General features: G+C 40.4%; 1 protein-coding gene across 2 annotated transcripts in view; it reads left to right on the forward strand.

The window, feature by feature from the left end:
- SUMF1 (sulfatase modifying factor 1) overlaps nucleotides 1-19,771 on the forward strand; it is a 93,433-nt gene that overhangs the window by 19,633 nt on the left and 54,029 nt on the right. For both annotated transcript variants that reach the window (XM_005222667.5, NM_001076076.1), the window contains exon 4: nucleotides 18,206-18,288. In XM_005222667.5, the coding sequence (XP_005222724.1) occupies nucleotides 18,206-18,288 (83 nt within the window). The remainder of the gene's footprint in view (nucleotides 1-18,205; nucleotides 18,289-19,771) is intronic.

Genomic DNA, 19,771 nt, shown 5'->3' on the forward strand with positions numbered 1-19,771 from the left:
ACTCCGGGAGTTGGTGATGGACAGGGAGGCCTGGCGTGCTGCAATTCATGGGGTCGCAAAGAGTCGGACACAACTGAGCAACTGAACTGAATTGAACTGATCCTGCTCCTTCCCAGCCCCTGGCCCTGTCTGCTGCTCCCCCCCCCACCCCCAACAATTTATCTGTGAAAGAATCCAGGGTTTTTTTCTGGATTGCCCTTTCATGTTGCACCTCAACTCTTCTTCCTGTCCTGTGCATTCCCTGCCAGTGGTGTCTGGATCCATAGACATGATCAGACTTACACCTGGACCCCATTGCAAGACCTCAGATAGTGACACGTTCTTACACCACAAGGCACCACAAGGCACATAATATCTTTCTCTCTCTATAATGTTACCTGCTGTTAATCCTGTTAATGTTAGTGTCTAGATCCACGAGTTCATTGGGGGTTGAAAGATGTTGAGAATATAATAGTTTTTTTTTTTTAATTAATTGAGAATTTATAAAGAAGTGGTTCCCTCATCTACTATTTTCTTAACCATTGATACTGTTCATACAAGAAAGAGAGTAAATGCTTGATTCTTTACTAGGTTTTAAAATAAAGAAGTGATCCCCTACTACTCTCTAGAAATAACCGATTTGATTTTTTTTGTAATTAAACATTTAAAGAATATTGTAAATTTACATGCGGTTGTAAGAAATAATACAGATATCCCATACACCCTTCCCCTGGATTCCTCCAGTGCTAGCATCTTACGTAACCGTAGAACAGTTTCACAAGCAGGAAGTTGACAATTGACACAACCCACTTACCTTCATCTGGTTTTATCAGTTTTATATGTACTCATTGGTATGTGTGTATTTAGTTCTATATCGTTTTATCACAAATGTAGATTTGTATAATCACCAGATTAAAAAAAAAATGTCATGAACCTATGGATTTAAACATTCTTAAACATTCTTTGTTTTCTTCTTTAGGAACTCTTAATATATCTATAGGATTCATTTTCAGAGTTTATCACTTGTTTTGAATTGTTTCTTTTTTTTTTTTAATTAAAATTTTTTATTCCTTTACATCTTCTTTGTCTCTTAAGTATTCTTGTGTTCATTTCTGAAGTGGCCTTTTCTTTTGATTTAGTTATTTCTTGATTTATCTGCTCATCTGAGTTTGCTGATCCTGTTCTATTTTATTCTCTCATGAGTCATTTTCTTAGTGCCCTTGACCTCATTTTGACATGGCGTTCTGAGCATTCCTTACCCTTTAGAAGGAGGCGTGGTCCAGGGTAGCTTCTGTCTCTTGAAGAACTCTTTATCTTCAGTTGTGCTCACATGGGCCTCAAACATATGATCTCCTGTTCCTTCAGAATTTCCTGCATCTCTTCCCTTCCATTCCTTCTCCTCCTTTACTCTCTTGTCCCTTGTTTCCTAGAGTTTGATTTTATTCTCTCAGCTTTCTCCTTGGTGAGGGACTCTGTTCTGGATGGGAACCCTAGCAGGTCAGTGTCAAGAATTCTTGGGGCAAGACTGTTCAATGGCCTTTGTACTTTCTCACCACGGGTCCCTAGCGCGCAATAGCCACCACAGTGGGCAGAAGCCATCCCCGTTTTCACTGCTTCCTCACACTGTAATTCTCTGCTTTCCGGGGATGTCCACTGGCTGCTTTGGGATTTTCCTCATCACAGCTCTGATGACTTGTTGCTTTCTTCTCTTTTCTCCATACAGCTGTAACAACCACGCAGGTTGTGTGGCTGTTGGCGGTTTCCCTTTGCCTGTTTGTATCCTGGTTTGGTAAAGGTACCTTCACATAGATTGGCTGTGCATGTGTGCTTAGGATTTTGGGGTTTTACCTAGTGGTTATCTAATTGCTGTGTCTGGTTCTACACATCGACTTGGAGAGATTAAAAAACTGCTGATGCCGCTGTCCTTTTGTGTTGGTTTGTTTTTTAATGTATAACGTTTAGAGGCAAAGCATCCATCTAGCTCTCACAGTTTTCTTGTAGAGATAAATGGTAAATTTAATGGTGAGAAACAGAGTATATGTGTGTGTAGAAATTTACCTACTTGTGATTATTACTTGGATGTTTCATTTAAAACAGTGTCTTAAAAACTATAGATATCAAATCCTAGAAGGGATTAAGGCTAGCTTTTGTTGTTGTTTTTGTTTTTTAACTCTAGATAACTTAAACTACCTTAAAAGGATGGTATTTAAAATATATAATTTCTAAAGAGTATGTTTCATTTTTATACTTGTGTCATTAATGTATCTCCTAAATCTTGGACAGAGGAATAGCAGTGAGATGGGAAAAAACAATTCCTCTTGGTGGGAACCTGAGAAATAATGATCATCTATTTGTTTGTGGTTTAATACTTTCAAAATTGTTAACAGTTTAAGGAAACAAATTGCTGAGTAAGTGTCCTTGAAAAAGGAGGGTGAGAAGCTATTTTGAGACTGTCTTTTCAACTGAAAGCCAATTTCATTAAGGATTCAGAATTACGAAGACTGCTTCTCCTTTTTCTTTTTTCAAATTAAAAAAAAAAAAAAAGTCTCTTCTGCCTAAAGGAGATAGATCTTTTGGTAAATGTTTTTTTTATTAATTGTGTTCAAATATATTTTGCTTCGTTACTGAAAGATGGAAATGGCAACCCACTCCAGTATCCTTGCCTGGAAAATCTCATGGACAGAGGAGCCTGGTGGGCTGTAGTCCATGGGGTCATCTGTTCTTCTGTAGGTCATCGAGTTGGGCCCACTTTTAAAACGATCTCCTGTCTCTGCTGTTCTGCAGTTTCCCTGTGATATGCCTAGGTGTTGGTTTCTTTCCATTTTTCTGCTTCAGTTTCATTGAGTTTCCTGAATCTGAGGACAAGTGTTTTTAAATCATATCTGGATTATTCTTAACCATGATCTTTTTGAATATTGCCTTTTTTTCCATTCTTTCCTCTGGGACTCCAGTTAGATGTTGGTTAGACTTTGTCACTCAGTCTTCCATGTCTCTTAACTTCACTTTTGAGTAAATGTATGTATGTGTATATATTTATACTATATATACTTAATATAGTTATTTTTAAATATATGTATATATTTTATACTGTATACATTAGTATGTATATTTCATTTTAATTTCTGTTAGCTTTTGGCTATATCTTTGGTGTTATTTTTTTAGTCTTCAAATATATTTTGCTTCATTACTGAAAGATAATTTAAGTATCTTTAAGTATAAAATTAAAGTTTAATTTTTAAGTATGAAATTAAAGTTGCTCTAAGAATTAGAATATACACACCTAACTCCTCACAGTCTACTACAGAGTTAACATTTTAAGACTTACTATAGAAGCCTTATTACCATGTAGGTTCTTTTACCTGACTCCCTGTATTATAGTTGTTATATATAGTAAGTACGTCTTCATAAAGGGGAAAGAACCCCCAAATTTTGCTTGTAATGCTCATACATATGTTTTTATAATTTAAAGAAGAAAATAATCTATTCTATTTACCCAAACTATTTTTGTAGTTCTTCCTTTATTCCTAAAGTTCCAGATTTCCCTTCAGCTGAAAAAACTTCCTTTAGCATTTCTTTTAGAGCAAGTCTTACGGTGATGAATTCTCTTACTTTTTGTTCATCTGCAATGTGTTTATTTTACCTTTATTCTTGAAGGATGTTTTCACTGGATACAAAGTCCTGGGTTGACACTTCTTTGCTTTTGTGACTTTAAAATATTGACTCACTCTTTTCTGTAGATGTGGTTTCTAATAATAGACATTTGAACCACTAATCTCTCATATGTATTGTGGCGTTTGTTTTACTGACTTCTTTCAAGATATTTCAAAAATCTTTTATCTTTAGCAGTTTGATTATAATGCTTTTGGACATTGTTTTATTAGAGATTATCCTGTTTGGGGTTTGTTGAGATTCTTGTGTCTGTAAATTTATGTCTTTAACCATATTTTGTGGAGTGTCCAGCCATTATTCCAAATATTTTTTCAACACCAATTTCTCCTCTCATTTTGGGATACTGACACTTTAGTTAGACTTTTTATTACTGAAGAGAGGTTCCTTAGATTTTGTTCATTAAAACAATTTTTTTTCTCTGTTTTTAGATAGTATACTAGTGATACAATCTAGTATTCTAGTGATATGTCTTCAAGCTTCCTGTTTTCTCTGTCATTTTCATTCTGCTCTTGAGCCTATCTGGTGAATTTCAGATACTGTATTTTGCAATTCTAAAGTTTCCTTTTTAAAAAATAGCTCCTGTTTCTCTGCTGAGAAAGAATGCCTAGCTTTTTTATTCATTTCAAGAGCATTCACCTTCACGTCATAGCTGATAGTTATAATAGCTGTTTTGTTCTTTGTCCAGTAATTCCAACATCTGGGTCATCTTGGGGTTTGCACCTGTTCATTTTCTTTTCCCTTCACTTTTGGGTCTCTGGGTCCTGTTATAATACTCTGGAGAATGTTGACTTTTTTTTTGAGGCAGTTAACCTAGTAACCTGGTTAAGTACAAATCAGAAGTTTTGCCTTGTCTACTGCTAGTAGTGACTTTGTAGCTCTGTTTGTTCATCCTTTTCATGTTAGTGTAGCGCCTTAATTATTTTTTCTTCATCCTAACTAGAATTTTAGTTTTTTAAAAATTATAGTTATTTACAATCTTGTGTTAATTTCTGCTGTAAAGTGATTCAGATATGTGTATACAATATTTTTAAAAATATCCTTTTTCAGTATGGTTTATCTCATTTTACTTGTTTAATCAATTTCTTATAGGGATATTAATGCCTACCTAGTTGTTGTCATCAGTCGCTAAGTCATGTCTGACTCTTTGTGAGCCCATGGACTGCAGCATGCCAGGCTTCCCTGTCCTTCACTAAACTCATGTCCACTAAGCCTACCTCGTAGAGTATTGTAAAGATCAAATGAAGTAATGTTCATAGAACTACCTAGTAGTACAATGTCTGGCACATAAAGAGCCTTTTAGTAAATGTTGCTCTGGTTTCTTCAGATTCTCTTTGCCTGGCCTAATTGAAAATTTAGTTAAATTTCCTTTGCTTTACTTTGGCTCATTCTTAAGAATTGGCATTGCCACATATAGCATTGTACAAAATTACAGTGATATTTTCAAAGGATTTGCTGCCATGGGATAAATCTTCTTGGGTTATCTTAGAGGCCTTGGCTAGAGGAATATACAAGTGATACATCTTTTTTGGTAGGAAAGTGAGATAAAATATACGTAACATAAAATTCACCATTTAAACTATTTTTAAATGGATAATTCATTAAAGTTATGTACATCCCTAATGTTGTGCAACCCTCACCACCACTATGCACTTAAAGGACTTGTTTGCCATCCCAAACAGAAACTCTGTACCATTAAACAATAATTTCCTATTTCCCCCTCCCCTAGCCCCTGGCAAACCTTGATTCTACTTTGTGCCTGTGTCAGTTAGTCTGTTCTAAGTGCCTCATAGAAGGAATTTTACAATATTTGTCTTTTTATGACTGGCTTATTTCACTTAGCATAACGTGTTCAAGCTTCATTCATGTTGTACCATGTATCAGAATTTCAATCCTGGATAAACAACAAAGGCCTACTGTATAGCACAGGGAACTATATTCAGTATTCTGGGATAAACCATAATGGAAAAGAGTATTTTTTAAAAATTATTTATATGTACAACTGAATCACTTTGTTGTACAGCAGAAATTAATACAACATTGTAATCAATGAAAAAAGAATTCTATTCCCTTTTTAAAACTGAATAATATTCCACTGTTTCCGTATACCACATTTTGTTTATTTTATATGTCAGTCGACATTTGGTTTGTTTTCAGCTTTTGGCTATTACGAATAACGCTACCATGAATGTTGGTGTACAAGTGTCTGACTTTGTCAGTGCTTTCAGTTCTTTTGGGTGTATATAGTGACATTTATTTAAATTCGTGCCTCCTTGGTTGTCTGCCATCCATCAGTGGGGTCTGTTTTTTGACTTATAGAAGAAATGAGCTTAGCTCCCTCTGTTTGAAGATTTCCTTTCTGGATTTATATGTAGCCTGTTTGTTTAGCAAGCCATCGGAAATGTGCTGCTGTCTCCTAGGTACTGTACTCTTCCTGGGAATACTAAGATGGAAGATATCTTCCCTGTCTTTTAACTGCTCAAAGTCTAAGGAATGCAGTAACATCGAATTCAAACCAATATTGGGTGATTTTTTTTCTGAATTATGACTTTTTAGTATGAAATATATTAGAGAAACAAGAATGAAAACACATATATCATCTGTTTAAAATTTATCAAAAAGAGTAAGAGTATATGAAGTCCATCCCATCCTGAAGTGGAAGTACCTCAGCAGTGCTGTGATGAAGAGAAGTGGTGAGGAGTGGGGAGAGATGCCTGCAAAGTTGAATTTATTAGGTTGATCAGGGAATGCCTGTGTGAGGAAAAGGCATTTTAGGAAAGCCTTTCAGGTAAGGAAGAACTCGTCTTGGGATCAACTAGGACAGAGCTCTGGTGGAGTGCCTACCATGTCCTGCTGCTTTGACAATCCATATTCAGCTTTGCATGGTCAGGTTTCAGCTAAACTTACTCTGGGCAGTCCATTTGAAATGCCTGGCTGTTGTCCAACATTGCAGATTGAGATGCTTCCATTTATTTGTTCTTACGGCTTCTTATGCCTTCGTTTCTCATTATTTATCTCACTCATCATTATTTGTGTATGTATTTATTGAATGCCCTTTTCTTTACCCGAACCGTCCTGCGATGGCAGGTAAAGCTGTTTCCGAATTATTCACCATCCCCCGAGCATAATACCTGTCACTTAATAAGGACTTAATAAATATTTGCCAAAAAAGGAAAGAATGCCATTTGAGTATCCTCTACAAGAGCATTCATTTTTGAGAGCTGTGGGGCTCAGACCTGGTATGACCTGTCTCATGTTGGAAAGGCAGGTTTTTCTTGGCAGGAGAATGCTGATTTGATCAATAGGGTGAAGGTGAGTTCACAGAAACTGAGTTTTTCAGGAAGTGCGATCCAGGGTTGGCTGATTGGATAAGAAGAGAACATGGTCAGACAACTGTGTTCTATGTCTGGTTTTGAAAAGGCTGGTTGTCTGCCTGTCCTGGGAGTCAGTGTGTGGTGTAGACTCAGGAAGCAATTGATAACCCTGGAAGGTGAGAATCCAATAAAGTAGGATAACAGGGCACAGTATTTTATTCCAACCAGTTCTAAAACAAGGCCCCTGATCAGAATGAGTGTTAGTGAGGCATGGTGGGCTCCCAAAGGCTCAGATTTCAAATCTGTTTAAGAGGTTCTTAAGTGTCTTTTCAAGTCATGGGTCTTTTGAGGTCTGACTTGGATTAGGAAATAAAGATGATTCTCTCATCTCCTACCTCCCAGGTGTTGGCATTTGTGCTGTAAACCTCTGCAGTGAGACAAAGACTGTCAGGTAGGGAGTTCTGCCCAGGGGATATGCAGCTTTAGGAAAGTCTTACGCAAAAAAAGAGGATTTAGAATGGATGAAACTTTCAGAATCATCTGGTGAAAAACTTTCCTCTTCTAGATGAGGCAACCATGGCCCAGGAGGGGAAATAGCTTGTCTCAGTTCTTGGAAATGTTTAAGGGGGGCACCTAGGAGTACCTCTGTGTGTGTGTGTGTGTGTGTGTGTGTGTACGCACGCTCTTAGTCACTCAGTTGTGTCTGACTCTTCGCGACTCCCCAGACTTAGCCCACCAGGCTCCTCTGTCCATGGAATTTTGCAGGCAAGAATACTGGAGTGGGTTGCCATTTCCTGTTCCTGGGGATCTTCCTGACCCCGGGATAGAACCCACATCTCCTGTGTCTCCTGCATTGGCAGGTGGGTCCTTTACCACTAGCGCTACCTGAGGACCAGCCTAGAACCTTTCCTGTCAGGGACCCTTTTGCAAAACCCCTAAGATGAGGGCTGATTCTCCCTCTCTATAAAAGTATGTCCTGTTGAAACACTGAATTTTTAATCGATATTTATCCAGAAGAGGGTCACCTGTGGTGGGGAGGGGTTTGGAAACCATGGAAGCCTCAGGAACAGATGAACTTATTTGTTAAATAAATGTTTATCCCATATATACTGTGTACCAGGCAGTGTTCCAAGTACTGTGGATATAAATCCTCACTCTCCTGGGAGTTATAGCTCCAGGGAAAAACACACTCTACACAAGTGAACTTTTAACTGACTTATGCTAATGGCCTGTGAATAAAATAAAACAGAGTAATGGGGGAGAGAGTGGTTGCGTATTATACGATTAGGCTCCTTGGGCTCTTTTATGTGTGGGGTGTGGGATGGCCTCTCTAAGGAAGTGACACCTGAGCTGAAACCTGCCTGGTGAGTAGAATCCAGCATGACCAGTACTGAGGGAGTCATGAACGGGGGAACTGGGATAGGAGCTAGGCTTAGGTTGGAGAAATAGCAGCAGTGGATGACCTAGACTTTGTGAGCCTCAGAGAAGTTTGGGTTTCTTCTTTAGTGCAGCTGGAAGCCACTGGATCTAGTTAACATTTTTTTTTTAATTTATTTTATTTTGGCCATGCTGGGTGTTTGTTGCAGCACATGGGCTTTCTGTAGTTGCCCTGCGGCATGTAGGATCTTCGTTCCCCGATCAGGGGTCAAACCTATGTCCCCTGCAGTGGAAGGTGGATTATTAACCACCAGACCACTGAGGAAGTCCCCTCTAGTTAATATTTTAAAGAGAGCACTTTGGCTTCTGTGTGTGTTTTTGTCATGTGCCAGGTGTGACATGATGTGGCTGTGGAGCAGGCTGGCAGGAGGAGAGATGCTGAGAAGGGTCTGGTGTTGGATATCTGAGAGCAGAGGGGGCCAAGTAGAACTCCTGGGTACTGGCCTGAGCAACTAGGGAGGCTGTGATTCCTTTCACTTGAGACGGTAGAGCCTGGGGAAGGGTGAATACGTGATTGAACCTAGAGAAGACTAAGAGGTGAAAGAATTATGATTATTCTACACATGTCTGCAAGGTGATCCAAAGGGAATTTAACTTGTTCCACGTGATCCTTGGAGCTTGATCAGTGCCAGCAGACGAAAGGGCTCTGGGAGGCATTTCTCTTGCACTGTTGATGAAGAGCTCTGTTTGTTAGAATGATCTGAGCTTGAGTATGTACCTGCAGGGAGGTGATGTCTGTCCCCTAAATTGTTGAAGCTAAGATGGGGGATCATCTACGAGTAGAGTGACCATTATAATTTATGGTCCACATTGGGGTATTTTTGAGAATAAAATGGGTTGCTGTAAGTACGCCAGAATAACAAGTGTACGTCTGGACTGTCCTGGTTAAACCAGGGCCGTGTTCATCCTGTCTTACATATTCATCCTAGGGATACTGTAGAGGGGATGTCTTTGGTTGGGTATGGGTTGAAAGCAGGTGTCCTCTGGGCTTCTTTCCAAGTCTAAGATTCTGAATATCTTTGGTGTATTTTATTTCACAGAAAAAGTTGATGTTTGTCTTTTTTGGATTAAGTGAAATACTCTTAAAATACAGGGAGATCAAGTGAAGTGGACATGTAATAAGAGCAGCTTCTCCTGTGGAACATCCTTCTCACACCCATCCTACCTCACTTGCTCCTCCTTCTCCCCTCCTGTGGGACACATTTGCAGGGTGACACCCCCTGATTTCAGTCGGGTCCCCATCCTTGGGCTCCCATAGCTCATCAAGCCCCTCTTGGCCACAGTACTTAATACAGCCTTGAATGAATCTGCTTATTTGTCTGCTTCACCCCTAGATTGTGGACGTGGCTTCTCACCCCTCAGGCCTCTCACAGGGCTGCACAGGGCAGGCACTCATCAAATGTTTGATGAATGTATAAATGAGTGAATGAATGAATAGCATTGTAAATGAGTTCTTGAGCTCTCTTGTACCAACACTTATACATGCTTGTCTTCTGAATGCTTATGCTAAATCCACACTGTAGTAAGCCTGTTAGATACGTTCTCTTCAGTTCAGTTCAGTCGCTCAGTCGTGTCTGACTCTTTGCAACCCCATGAATCGCAGCACGCCAGGCCTCCCTGTCCATCACCAACTCCCGGAGTTCACCCAGACACACTTCCATCAAGTCAGTGATGCCATCCACCCATCTCATCCTCTGGTGTCCCCTTCTCCTCCTGCCCCCAATCCCTCCCAGCATCAGAGTCTTTTCCGATGAGTCAACTCTTCACATGAGGTGGCCAAAGTACTGGAGTTTCAGCTTTAGCATCATTCCTTCCAAAGAAATCCCAGGGCTGATCTCCTTCAGAATGGACTGGTTGGATCTCCTTGCAGTCCAAGGGACTCTCAAGAGTCTTCTCCAACACCACACAGTTCAAAAGCATCAATTCTTTGGCACTCAACCTTCTTCACAGTCCAACTCTCACATCCATACATGACCACAGGAAAAACCATAGCCTTGACTAGACAGACCTTTGTTGGCAAAGTAATGTCTCTGCTTTTGAATATGCTATCTAGATTGGTCATAACTTTCCTTCCAAGGAATAAGTGTCTTTTAATTTCATGGCTGCAGTCACCATCTGCAGTGATTTTGGAGCCCAGAAAAATAAAGTCTGACACTGTTTCCCCATCTATTTCCCATGAAGTGATGGGACAGGATGCCATGATCTTCGTTTTCTGAATGTTGAGCTTTAAGCCAACTTTTTCACTCTCCACTTTCACTTTCATCAAGAGGCTTTTGAGTTCCTCTTCACTTTCTGCCATAAGGGTGGTGTCATCTGCATATCTGAGGTTATTGATATTTCTCCCGGCAATCTTGATTCCACCTTGTGCTTCTTCCAGTCCAGCGTTTCTCATGATGTACTCTGCATATAAGTTAAATAAGCAGGGTGACAATATACAGCCTTGATGTACTCCTTTTCCTATTTGGAACCAGTCTGTTGTTCTCTTACTAGGCTGATTTTGCTGATTGAGAAAACCAAACTCAGAGAGGTTTAGTAACTTGCCCACTGTCACAGAGCTAGTAAGTAGTCAATAGTCAGGATTGGAACCTACCAAGCCCTTGGCTCAAAGACCATCTCCCGTTACTCAGAACTTAACCATGACTGTTAATGTAAGCAGTTCAAAGATTTTGAGGAGTTCTGCAATTAAAAAAACTAGTTTAACTTGATTACCTGAGTGCTTTCCTGGCTAGATGGACTGCTTTGATTGTGGAACTTCCTTCCACCCGCCCCATACCGCCCTGCCCCCTCCTCCCCTCCATAGCTATTAACGTCTTGTGGAAGACTCTGGAAACAGCTTTTGGAAAAGCCTGGGTAGTAGAACAGACTTATAAATTGAATATCTGTGGCTGTGGGTTCCTTCCCTAGCCCTACCACTACCTGCCACATTTCAGGGCTCATTTTTCCATCCTTAAAATGAGGGAATTTAAACAGTTGGCCTCCCTATCCTCTCACCTTTAAAACCTGGCAGCATTGTAAGCCTGCTTGTGTTAAGCAGGCAGCCAGGCTGGGAGAGCTTCTTAGGTGCCTTTTCTATTTTCTGTCTTCTGTTTGACCTTTTTTCTCAGAAGCCTCAGAACTTGTAAGCCACGAAAACAAAGTACAGAACCAATCAAATGTCATTCAGATGTTCTGTAATTTCCCTGTTTTAGACATTGAGAAAGGCTCGTAGGTAAGCCAGTAGCAATTTAAGGAGCTTAAATGAAGCCTTTTTGTAAAGAGTTGTAATAAAAGCTTCTTTGCCTAAAGAAATAAAAGACTTACTTAAAAAAATAAAAAATTATTTCTCTTGTTTTCAGAATTTTTTTTTTAGAAAGCCTCAGATCCCAGACCTAGAGAGCATTATACTAAGTTAAATAAGTCAGACATAGAAAGACAAATACTGTATGTTATCACTTATATGTAGAATCTAAAAAATGAAACAAACAGATACATATAACAAAACAGAAACAAACTCACCTATGTAGAAAACGATCTAGTGATCCTGGGGAGACAAAAGGGAGGAGAGGCGAGATAGGGGTAGGAGATTAAAAGATACAAACTCCTGGAAACTAAATAGATAAGGAACAAGGATATGTCATATAGCACAGTGAAATATAGCCATTGTTCTGTAGTAATCTTAAGTGGAGTATATATTATACACCTGAAATGAATACAATATTGTAAATAAACTATACTTCAATAAACATTTTTTAATAAAAAGCCCCAAATCTACTTTCCCCATATTTCTGCAGGTCTCAATGGAGAATGAGTCAACTACCTCACTTTTAAAGGGTTCTTGGATGCTAACGATCCTTTTTGCATTTTTTATACATTGTCTTTAACAAGTGACACTCTAGGATTTCTGCTCCTCTCTTAAAGACATGTAATAAATGTTTAGAGTGTACAAACTGGTATTTCAGGAAGGCAGTGAATTCTATAATGAGGAATTTCATTAAGAACTGGAGCAAAAATGTTGAACATTTTCAGATTGGCCTTAAGTTTCATAAATGTTTGTACTCTATGAAAAAGCATGCATTTTTCTCTCTCACATATTCTATTAAGTAGTCAAGGTACCTGATTTAGGATTTAATTTGAAATAAGCTGTCAGACCTGACTACCTATCTATTTTCATGATGAATTTGTTTTTACTCTTTATTCAAGCCTACTTCTCAATTTTCTACATTTGTATTGTAGAAAATACAAATTGTATTGGGTGCTGAAGAAGAGATTTTACTCATTGTGTGCTTCCTATTCCACTTGATTCCTTCAGTTGTATTTGATTCTCACCCAGTTTTATTTATACTTCATGAATTTGAACAGATCTGCGATTTCTTATTGTTCGCTGGTGCCAGTTGAAAAATTCTCCCAGGCTGTTTTTATAGGGGTAACTGTCATGTTTATACTGCGTTTCAAAAAACATCCATCTTTTTAATTTGCTTGTCTAAATGTATTGAATTTTTAAGAGAACAGTTGTAAAGTTGTGAACTTGACATTTTTACACTTGAATGTGCATATTAACACAGTGCTTTGTCTTTTTCCTGTGCCGACTTTATTCTGGGCTGTGTGTGTATAAGAAGCATAATTTACCACTTCTGGCAAAAATAAAGGCACCTTCGCTGTCTTCCTCCTTTTCTTTTCTTTAAGCTGTTACTACACGTCTGGCTATGTCCCTAGGGAGAGGTGGGAAAAGATGTCTTTGCCCTCTGAAGTCCATGTCTCAAGGGGACGTCAGTACTCACACGGATCCTATTTACGTTGTAATTGGTTGCTGGCTGTCTGGTACAGCTGTTTCAACTTAAACCCAAGACAGTTGCTATGGAGATGGTTTGACTAGAAATAGGTCAAGTAAAGTCCTTTTCTCCCTGGATGTAAGGGAGTGCTGTAACTCAACTAGAAGTGTCTCAGTTGAACAGAAAATACGTAGATGGGCAACCACATCCACCGCCCCCTACAGTTTCTCTTTTTAGGATGAGGCTTATCACAGGTGCCAAACCACTCATGTTGTTGCTGTGACTCTGGAATGAATGCATATGAAGACTCTTTCTGTTAAAAGGAATCATAGATGTTATAATTTGCAGTGTAACCTTGTTTAACTGGCTTATGTATGACTCTCAAAAGTTGCTTATTTCATAAATTACTAAACATAGTAGAAGAGCATTTATTTTGAAAATATGACCAGGAGTTCAAGAACAAGTCTTAAAATGTGGAGTTAACAGTGATATTTGAGAGAAGTTATCTGGTGACATCAGATGGGATTTGTTGTATGTTTGTCTAGAAAAGATGGCTTTCCCAGTACAACTTGGCTAAGAAGAATGATGTTCTGCCTGTAAGCTAAGTCCTCTGTGTGGGTGACTCTGATTGCTTATCTTTCCTTCTTCATGTGTCTGGTGCGGAAGTGGTTCCTGACTCTGTGTCTGACCATTGTGATGTAGAGTTACAGTCTTTCTCATAGGCGCGGGTGTCCTACGGTCCTCTCATAGGCCCCCAAGCTTTGTCTCGTTTGGGGCTTCATGAATGTGGAGACAATTTTTTTATTTGTTTTATCTCTTTTTAAAATTTATTTGTTTTTTAATTGGAGGATAATTGCTTTACAATATTTTGTTGGTTTCTGTCATATATCAACATGAGTCAGCCATACATACATACGGACCCTCCCTCTTGAAACTCCCTCCCACCTCCCACTCCACGCCCCCCTCTAGGTTGTCTCAGAGCACCAGGTTTGAGCTCCCTGAGTCGTACAGCAAATTCCCACCGGCTGTCTGTTTTACATATGATAATGTATATGTTTCCATGCCGCTCTCTCTACTCGTCCCACTCTCTCTTTCCCCCTACTGTGTCTACAGTCTGTTCTCTATGTCTGTGTCTCTACTGCTGCCCTGTAAATAGGTTCATAAGTACCATCCTTTTAGATTCCATATATATGTGTTAATATACGATGTTTGTTTTTCCCTTTCTGACTTACTTCACTCTGTATAACAGGCTCTAGGTTCAGCCACCTCATTAGAAGTGACTCAAAATATGTTTTATGGCTGAGTCGTAATTTGGTTCTCACAGTTGAGTGGGGAGTAGGATGCTATTGGCATCTAGTGGGGAGAGGTCTGGGATGCTGCAGGGCTTCCTACAGTGTACGGAACAGCCCCCTCCATCAAGGAATTGTGTGGCCCAATAAATCAGTAGTGCTGAGATGGTCTGTATTGGATGGGTTATTAAGAAATGTAAAAGCTTTCAGGAAAGAATGATAGTAAGAGAACTGGAAAGCAGATATGTAAAATGAGAAAGTGTGTGTATATGATGGGAAAGAAATTGAGTAGGAACTATAGCACTGATGTGTGTACCTGGACCCACCAATCTGAGTTTTACAGATATTTTTGGAAGAAGATTAAGTGAGTAGTTAACCATGTACGATAAATATTAATATGTACAATAAATAATTGAGAAACTCTCAATATACCAAAAGTCTTAAGTCATACTCTCAGGATTCTGGGAGTTGAAGATTTCCTTTAGGAATGAGGTTCCTAAAAAGGGAACCTGGCAGATGGTAGGCGCTCAATAAATATGTGTGACCAGAGTGAGTTGAGGGGAAGCAGAGAGGAAAAGAGAATGGACTCAGAGGCCACAGGGGCAGCTGCCCCGGGTCTTCCCCACACAAGCCAACTCTGTGGAATTTTCCCATTGAAGAAGGTTGGGAACCTTGGAGGACTTCTGCCATTAAGGCTTGTGTTTGGTTGTCTTTACTAACGCTGTGCATGTGTGGACCCTGGGATCCAGCCATTCCACTCCACAGCGTGCACTCAGCAGGAATGCTTCTGCATATTTCCTGAGTCATGAGCTACCAAGAATGTTCACAGAAGTAGCACCATTCAAAGTAGCTCAAACTGGAAACTGCCCAAATGCCCATCGCAGTAGAAAAGATAAGTAAATCCATTTAAAAAGTTGCTAATGATGGAATATTTCAAAACATAATAGGGTATAAGAAAAATAGGCATTCTAGTTTCCACCACCCAGATTTAACAAAAGCTAGCATTTGCCATATCTGCCTTTTAAAAATTCTTTTTTTTTTTTTAAAAATTTGAGAAATAGAACCTTCTGGTGACCTTAGTGTTGGGAATGGGGTAGAATTGGGTGAGTAATCTGAAAATCTTGAAATGTTAAGAGTGGGATGACCTGGGCTTTCTCTGCACATCTTCCCTTGATGCGGAATGAATTACCTGTAGCTGGCACTTAAACGGGCTTCCCTGGTGGCAAATATCAAGCAGTGTAGTGAGCGAGAACACCACCCCCCCCACCGCCCGCCCTGATTAAAGATTCCACAGTGCCACAGAAGAAAGAGGAAGAAGCCCTGCCTTTCACCTCTCCTGCTCTCTGAAAGAGAAAACACTCTGCAGTAGTGTCCTCAAAGGACATAATGCCTCTTTCATTGAGATATAAAAGAATTTGGCTTTTCCCATCAAATTGTGATTGGAATAATGTGAATGTTTTGATTGTGCTGATGTGAGAAAAAGAACAAGAACAGAGTTTGGTGTTCTTGGTGATTGCTGTAATTGTTAGCCGGGAACACATCCCCCATCTCTTCCACTCAGCCCGGCTCGTCAGGACGCAGAGGACTGAGAGCAGCATTGTCTTGGGGATAACTTGAGTCCGTTCTGGTTTACAGCAGAAGAATCATTTGCAAACTTCTGTTCTTTACTTAGTATTAGCATCACTGATGATGGTAGTTTTTTTTTTGGTAACTCTATCCTTGATTGTCATGAGGTCCATGGTTGACTGCTTCCCTTTACTGAGTGCTTGCTAAGTGCTCGGCATAGTCTTAAGCCCTGGATGTATGTTTGGTTTCCTTGTAATAATCTCTGAATAGGCATTGTTACTGCCTTCATCTTACAGTTGAGAAAACAGATGTAGGGACCTCAGTAGGGAGGTTGCCAAGGGTTACCCTCTGCATGGCAGAGTCGTAATTCAAATCTCATTTTGACTGACTCCAAAATCAAGTTTTTAACCAATCTCTAAACAATCCCAGGTGGCGCAATGGTAAAGAATCTGCCTGCCTGTGCAGGAGATGCAAGAGATGTGGGTTTGATTCCTGGGTCGGGAGGAGGAAATAGCAACCCACTCCAGTATTCTTGCCTGGAAAATTCCATGGACAGAGGAGCCTGGCGGGCTATAGTCCATGGGATTGCAAAGAGTCAGACACAACAGAGAAAGCACAAATGAATGAAAAGGAACAAAACAAGGGCCACTTGATATTGGTATATGGGTTGACAGAGCTGTAAAGTAGCAGTTAAGGTCCTGGGAACAGGATGTGGGCTGAGCACTTCCCAATCCTTTTAGATTCACCCTGCTCTGAGTCTGAGGTGGGCAACTGGGAAGCTGCTCTCATTTCACAGATGAGGACTTTGGGGCCAGACAAGCAGTGAATTTGCCCAGAGCCACACACCTCATGTTGGGCTGGATATTAACCAGGGTCTTTTGTGAACACACTGCAGCTCTGTATTCGGTGCTTCAGCTTGGTCTCCCACCACCTTGGTTGACCTTCAGCCTGGCACCAAGTTGTAAGATTAATGCTGTTTCCCCATCTTTTACATCAGAGTGGTACCAGTTGTCCCAGTTGTTAGAGCTTATAGAGGATTAGCTAGCAGTGTCTTTTTCAGATTCTTGGAAAGATATACCATTTAGATACATATTTATTTAATCACTGTGGGGCTTTATGATGCGAGATAATACCTTTTTAAAAAAACTTTTTATGTTGTATTGGGGTATAGCTGATTAACAATGTTGTAGTAGTTTAAAGTGAACAGTGAACGGACTCAACCTTACATATAAATGTATGCATTCTCCCCCAAAGCCCCCTCCCATCTAACCTGCCACATAACACTGTGCCTTTTTGTTTGTTTGTTTTGGGTGCATGTGTGGCTTTCTGGATCTTAGTTCCCCAACTCAGGATTGAACCTGGAGCACAGCAGTGAAACGAGTCCTCACTACTGGACCACCAGGGAATTCAAGAGATGATGCTTTTTTTTTGTTGTTAGATTTCAGTTCAGTTCAGTTCATTCGCTCAGTCATGTCCGACTCTTTGGGACCCCATGAATCGCAGCACGCCAGACCTCCCTGTCCATCACCATCTCCCGGAGTTCATTCAAACTCACGTCCATCGAATCGGTGATGCCATCCAGCCATCTCATCCTCTGTCGTCCCCTTTTCCTCCTGCCCCCAATCCCTCCCAGCATCAGTGTCTTTTCCAATGAGTCAACTCTTCGCATGAGGTGGCCAAAGAACTGGAGTTTCAGCTTTAGCATCATTCCCTCCAAAGAACACCCAGGGCTGATCTCCTTCAGAATGGACTGGTTGGATCTCCTTGCAGTCCAAGGGACCCTCAAGAGCCTTCTCCAACACCACAATTCAAAAGCATCAATTCTTCGGCACTCAGCTTTCTTCACAGTCCAACTCTCACATCCATACATGACCACTGGAAAAACCACAGACCTTCATTGGCAAAGTAATGTCTCTGCTTTTCAATATGCTCTCTAGGTTGGTCATAACTTTCCTTCCAAGGAGTAAGTGTCTTTTAATTTCATGGCTGCAGTCACCATCTGCAGTGATTTTGGAGCCCAAAAAGATGAAGTCTGACACTGTTGTTAGATTTAATTACATATAAATATTTTTGATATTCTGGAAAAATGATTTGGTAATTCCATGGAAGTTGAAGACCTTAAGTGAGATTGTTTTTTTTTTTTCCTGCATTGACTGAGTCAGTGTTTTTTTAGAGCTAACCTCAGCTTATCCTGTGTTTCTCTGAGGTTGCAGCTGCTCCGTGGTGGTTACCTGTGAAAGGTGCTAACTGGAGACACCCAGAAGGGCCCGACTCTACTGTCCTACACAGGTGAGACTGGTGGGTCTTAGACTAGATGATACTTTCATTTCAAAATCAGTTCTTATGATGTTGAAGAGAAACTCAATGTCCATTGTCTATAAAAAAGTATGATGAACTCTAATCGGTTGGAAGGGAAATAGGATGGCTAGAAAGAGTCAATGTACAGACCCAAACATTGTGCCTAGGTCATGGAACACTCTGTTAAAGATTTTTTTTTTTTTTTTGATGTGGACCATTTTTAAAGTCTTTATTGAATTTGTTACAATATTGCTTCTGTTTTATGTTGTGGTCTTTTGGCTGCCAGGCATGTGGATCTTAGCTCCCTGACCAGGGATTGAACCCACACCTCCTATACTGGAAGGACCACTGGACCACCAGAGAAGTCTCTGGAAGGCTCATAATAAGTGGCCTCTTGCCATCCTCATTTGGCCTTTTAGAGGGTTCCCTCCTGTCATTCTTTCCCCATTTGATAGACCTATTACAAATGTCATGACATGTAACCTTTACAGATTGTTTGTTCTTCCTCATGAGTAGGCCATCATGAGGACAGAGACTGCCTCACAGAGAAGCGGTGGTGTCTTGCCAATTGGCCACTGTTTAACAGCTAGGCCTTGGGTCCAAGACTCATGTTCTCTGCAGTCCTGGACTGACATACTTTGAAGCCACCATCTGACTGAAAAACCACAGAGCTGCAAGTCGGTCAGCAGGTCTCCAGGGTGGCAAAGAAATAATTATCTCAAGCAAAAATAGAGTAGCACTTTAAGCCCTGGAGGCAGAGAAAGGTTTGGGTCAGGACTCAGCGTCTCAACAGCCCAAGAAAACTGTTCTCCTAACCTAGTTTTTCAGATGGGATTCTCGAGTCTCCATTTTCAACATCGTTCCTGCTTACTGCCCTCAGTGTGGGGGAGCCGGAAATACATGAAGTTCAGCTCTAGGGATACAGCTCCTTGATAAATGTCATTCTTTCAAACTCTTGAGTTGGTAGGCCCCGGGGTAGAAATAGACTCTGAGGTAGAAAGTTGTAGGATTCTCAGATACCTCAGGTTGATGACCTCTTAGTTCCCAATATATAGCTTCTTTCTGAAGTATCATAGTAGAAGGAAAAGCTGAGGACAGAAGGAAGACCCAGAATGAAATGTATTCTATCCAATGAGTCCTTTTGAGAAAAGTGCATGTCTTAAAACATCAGTGCTGAAAACAGTGACTGGCACGTAAAGGTACTCAATAGACGCTTTGGAAAGAATAAGTGAAAGTCATGGTGTAATTACGATAGGGGATTCAAAGATGCTTAAGAGGGACTTACCTGGTGGTCCAGTGGTTAAGAATCTGCCTGCCAATGCAGGGGATGTGGATTTGATCCCTGATCCCAGATCTACGATCCCACATGCCGCAGGGCAACTAGGGTCTCATGCTGCAACTACTGAAGCCAGTGCACCCTAGACACCATACTTCCCAACAAGAGGAGCTTCACAGTGAGAAGCCCAGGCACCAC

The sequence above is a fragment of the Bos taurus genome, chromosome 22 (assembly GCF_002263795.3).
Source record: "Bos taurus isolate L1 Dominette 01449 registration number 42190680 breed Hereford chromosome 22, ARS-UCD2.0, whole genome shotgun sequence".
NCBI lineage: Eukaryota > Metazoa > Chordata > Mammalia > Artiodactyla > Bovidae > Bos > Bos taurus.